At 49.7% G+C, this 4,692-nt stretch overlaps 1 protein-coding gene across 1 annotated transcript; it reads left to right on the top strand.

The window, feature by feature from the left end:
* The first annotated feature begins 243 nt into the window (after positions 1-243).
* On the top strand, positions 244-4,429 carry PTS (6-pyruvoyltetrahydropterin synthase). Its single transcript, XM_067310260.1, has 6 exons — positions 244-346; positions 742-821; positions 1,860-1,882; positions 2,944-3,000; positions 3,364-3,434; positions 3,911-4,429. The coding sequence occupies exons 1-6, from the start codon at positions 273-275 to the stop codon at positions 4,050-4,052; spliced, it is 447 nt and encodes a 148-aa protein (XP_067166361.1). The 5' UTR covers positions 244-272; the 3' UTR covers positions 4,053-4,429.
* The last annotated feature ends 263 nt before the right edge of the window (positions 4,430-4,692 follow it).

Raw genomic sequence — 4,692 nt, 5'->3', positions numbered from 1 at the left:
AAGAGCTGTGTGTTTTTCTCCGTGTCGCCTGCTGAAACGAGATTGGGCCAAAACGTGTGAGGGAGTAACCGGGGGACGGGGCGGGGGGGGGGGGAGCCGGGACGCGCGGGCGCGGCCGCCTCACCCGTGCGGGCGGCAGCGCGGCCCCTCGGCGCCCGCTCTATTTTCCCTCCAAATCGGCGGCGGCGGCGGCGCGGCCCGCGGGGGGGCGCTGCCGAGCGCGGCCCGGGGCCCGGATGGAGCCGCCGCGCAGGCGCCGCTGCGGCCCAGCCATGGCGCCGCCCGCCGCGCGGCTGGCACGGATCTCGCGCGCCGTCACCTTCAGCGCCTGCCACCGGCTGCACAGGTGAGCGGCGCCGCCGCCGCCGCCTCGGTAACGCCGCCGGCGGGGCCCCCCGCGGGCCTCGCCTGCTCGGTAGTAACGGACAGTAACGCTCGTGCCCGGCCCCTTCCTCTTCCTGCGGGGGGTTTTGTACCCAGCGAGCTCCGAGTGTCCCCGCCGCGGCGGCGTCGGCCGCCGTTGTGCCCTCGCGACGCCCCAAACGGCGGCGCGACGCTGCCGGCACGTGCGGTCGGCGCGTTCCCGTGGGCCCCGAGGCGCGGGCGCAGGGGGGCGCGGGCTGGGCTGAGGTGCAGCCGGGGAGGCGAGGCGAGGCGTGCCGTGCCGTGCCGTGCCGTGCCGTGCCGTGCCGTGCTGTGCTCAAACGCCCTCTCTGCGTGTGTGTGTTTGTCCCCGTGCAGCAAGTCACTGAGCGACGAGGAAAACTTGAAGCTCTTCGGGAAGTGCAATAATCCAAACGGCCACGGGCACAACTACAAAGGTAAGGAGTTGGCCGGTTGCCGTGCTTACGTGCCCAGTCGTGGACACGGGTGACCCCAGGAGAGCAAGGCCGGCCATGCGTCTCAGCGGTCCGGCCTGGCTTTTGGCGGCTCTTCCTTTTTGTTTTGTTTTTTCCAAGAAGAATTGAAATGAATCCTACACAGCAGTGAGGCCTGAACCTCTGCATGGAATTGCAACCCAAATTAGATAGATAATAAATATTTTTCTCAAAATGTCACTTTATTAAACCAAAGCTGTTTGTTTATAATCCGCAGTGTGTTTCAAGTGGTGATTTTTGCTAAGCAAAATGCATGCAACTAAAACAGGCCATAAACTTTATCTGAGTGTTGTTCTCACAAGTTCTTCTCCTAGCATCTGCACCCTATGCAGGTAAAATCAGATCTCTCCAGCTGACAGGCCAGTTTCGGACTGTCTGTGTGTTGTAGGTACCCTGAAACCTCTACTACAGAGCCACTAGCTTTACCAGGGAAGACTGATTGCTGGACTGAAAATATGTCCCTCATTTTAAGGCTGAGTTACAGGGACAACAGTGCCTACCTTCTCATATAAGAAGGATGTTCCCACTTTCAAAAATTCCTGGAAAACAAGGGAGATGCCTCTCCAACTGTTCTAGAGTGGGCAAAGGAGCTCTTGCCACTGAGAAGAATCACAACCAGGCTCAGACCATTACGCCTTTCTGGTTTTGTCCAGAAGACTTTGCTGATGAAGAGACTCTTATCTTGAGTGCAAAGGGTATAGAAAGTAGGTATTTGAGAAGTCAGCTAGTCTGTGGCTGGCTGCAAGCGGTTTTTTAGGGATAGTGAGCATCAGACCTTGAAGAATGACTTCTCTTAGGAGCTGGGTGACTCCGAGTAGTTTTTCTTTATACAGTGGATAACTATTCTGTAAGACCAGTCCCACTTCTAAGCGTTAGGAAGCTCACACTGGTCCGGGTGGATTAGTGATGTATGGGCTGCCTGTCCTGATCACTTAGGTTCCCTGTGTCACACGCATGACTTGATATTTTCTTTTTTTTCAGTTGTAGTCACTGTGCGTGGAGAGGTAAGTGTGATCACCTTTTTTTTCCATTACGTAGAGCAACAGTATAGGTGGGTCTCTGTGTTCCACAATTCCTAACTTCCAGCTCAATTGCTAGGTTTCCCAGGGTGTTTGAGGAAGCTCTGTATACATCACTGTAGAAGAAGGTTTTCTGTAATCATTTTTTTTTCTGAAGACAACTGTCCTTTTCACCCTGCATCTCGCAGGGGCTTGCAGGTGACCATGTTTAAGTCCCAGACTTGTAATCTACCTTTGGGCACAGAGCTTTGTCTGCCAGGACCTTACTGCAGAACAGGTAGGTTCTGCTCTCAGATCCGTGGGGCACCTTCTGGATGATTATTGAGCCAAAGGGAGGCTTAGCACTTGCCCTCTTTGATTCTCTGCTGTTTTCTCAAGGTATTTTATTGCAAGGACAAAAGGAACTTCTGCTTTCAGAGTTGCTTTTTACCCTCCATCCTGTCATCGTTTTGTGTATTCTGCAGAGTGAGTTGTTTTGATAGCACTTAGGTTTTGATGTTTCCCAAACAGCTTTTGTAAGGTTTCCAGTTCACAGGGAGCTTGAAGAGGGGGTTGTATTCAGATCTGAATCAAAAATTTTAAAGCCTTTTCATTCCCCGTTCCGGAAATTCCCTGTCACCTGCAGAACCTGCTTTTGTTCGTAGAGCTGTGCCTCCTGTGGATGGAGGATGCCCTGAGCTCAGGTTAGTCTTTGACTGTTTTTCCCTGGTTATTCAACCGAGTGATTTAATGCTTGTGTTCCTGCTTATGGTCATGCTAAATCATTGCTTGAAGACTGAGTGTTTTAGAGTTTTTCCTCCTTGGTGTAGGCTTTTATGAGACAGCAGAGCCACTGGATTTGTTTGTGTGCTCTATCTAGCCTGTGAGGACATCACAGGGATAGAGCTGGAACTCAGTGTGAGAAGGTGGAGAGAGATTTTTCTTGTGAGTCAGATGTCCTGAGCACACAGATATTCATTCACAGTCTGATTTGTACTGGATCATGGCTGCCTTCATTTTAAAGACCTGTAGCCAGGCTACTGAGCTCCCTTTTGTTTTCCTTGCAGATTGATCCAGTCTCAGGGATGGTTTTAAACCTGACAGATCTGAAAGAATATATGCAGGTAACAGTGCTACTTTCCTAGACATCCCCTGTGAGAAGTGGTTAGAGCTTAGCAATTTGTTTAGTACCAGGGTGGAGACGCTGTGAGTTGATAATGTACGAAATAAAGAAGAAATTAAGAGATGATGTCAGACTTAAATGCTGTAGTGCAGTGATGTGAGGCAGCACAATGTCTTCTGCTAGGAAGTTAACAGGTGGATGTAAGGCTGTTATCCTTTCGTAACATACTGTTGCCTTCCTCCAAACCCACATGCTTGGTAATTTGAACCCCAGTACGCTGTCCCTACTGGGACAGTCTTGCTGATGTTGCTATTGCTGTTGCTAATTGCTGCTAATGTTGCTAACTGCTGTTGTCTGCCTGCAGGAGGCGATCATGGAGCCACTTGACCACAAAAACCTGGATAAGGATGTGCCCTACTTTGCTGAGGTTGTGAGGTGGGCGATAGGGACTCCTTGTGATTGCAGGGCCGGGGCATGGTCTCTGGGGCTCAGTCATACATCTGAAGCAGCAGCCTCTAAAGCAGCTGTGCATGTCACGTGTTGTGTGCTGTGGCTGCCCTCCATCCCTGTGGCTGCCTCACCGTGGCTGGCTGGGTGCAGGCCTGCTGGGGCAGCTGTGGTCCCCCATGCTCTGGAAGGCACAGCTCACTCGCAGCTAAGGAGCCCTTTGCAGACTGGCACTTCTCACAGTGAGCCTGCTCTGTAGGTGGCTTGGGGAGACAGATATAACCTGTTAATTAGAGCTAGTGTTATATGTGTTTGCTGGCATGGGTTCAAGCCCTGCTTACAGTCAGTGTGTCATCTCGTGAAAGCTGCCTGCTTCTCCTTGGCCTTTATCATGTCTGTTCTAGGTGCAGCCTAGTCAAATGCCATCGCTGTCTGTTCTCAATGTGCTCCCATTTCACTCCTAGCACCACTGAGAACGTTGCAGTGTTCATCTGGGAGAACCTCAAGAAGCTCCTGCCTGTGGGGACTCTTTATAAAGTCAAAGTGTATGAAACGGACCAGAACATTGTCGTGTACAAAGGAGAAGAAACAATCTCTGAGAAGTGAAAGGAGCTTAAGCTCGATTGATCAGAAACCCCACTACCTAATCACATCTGTGAATTACTTCAGCCCTGTGTGCTGTATCTCTTACATGTAGGCATTGATTATGCATTTCATAAGGACAGGAATAGGTATTTTACAAGAATTCTTGCAGCAATCTGGCAGTTGGGGTTCACAGAATTTGTTGATTTGTCTGCCTTTTTCCAAGACATTCCTGTTTTGCAAACCCCAACCATCAAGCTGATGTAAAATCTGCAGTTGTACTGTGTTAAATAAAGCAGCTTCCTAGAGAGTAGATGGTCTGGCAAAGTATATATCCCTTGCAATCACAAAAGGCTTTGATTTTCTCTAATTAAACATTGGATTAATTTATGGATTTTTAATAGCCTGGGCTTTGTTTTTTTTGTTTGTTTGTTTCTTGATCAGATAGAGAATGACAACTGCATGAATTTTTTCTTTGGTGATACAGACTCTTCTTCCTATGGGTAGCAGGTCTGTCTCTGTATAAGGAACTGGTGTAGTGAGTAATACAGTTATATACAAATCAATTCTTAGTATAACTGCAAAGCTAAAGAGAACAGTATATTGTTGAGAATCAGCATGAAGAGCTGAGGAAAAAAATTAGAATGTCTTTGTTGGTTAAACT

This window comes from Apteryx mantelli, chromosome 23, assembly GCF_036417845.1.
Source record: "Apteryx mantelli isolate bAptMan1 chromosome 23, bAptMan1.hap1, whole genome shotgun sequence".
Taxonomy (NCBI): Eukaryota; Metazoa; Chordata; class Aves; order Apterygiformes; family Apterygidae; genus Apteryx; species Apteryx mantelli.
This window is presented reverse-complemented; position numbering and strand designations above follow the sequence as displayed.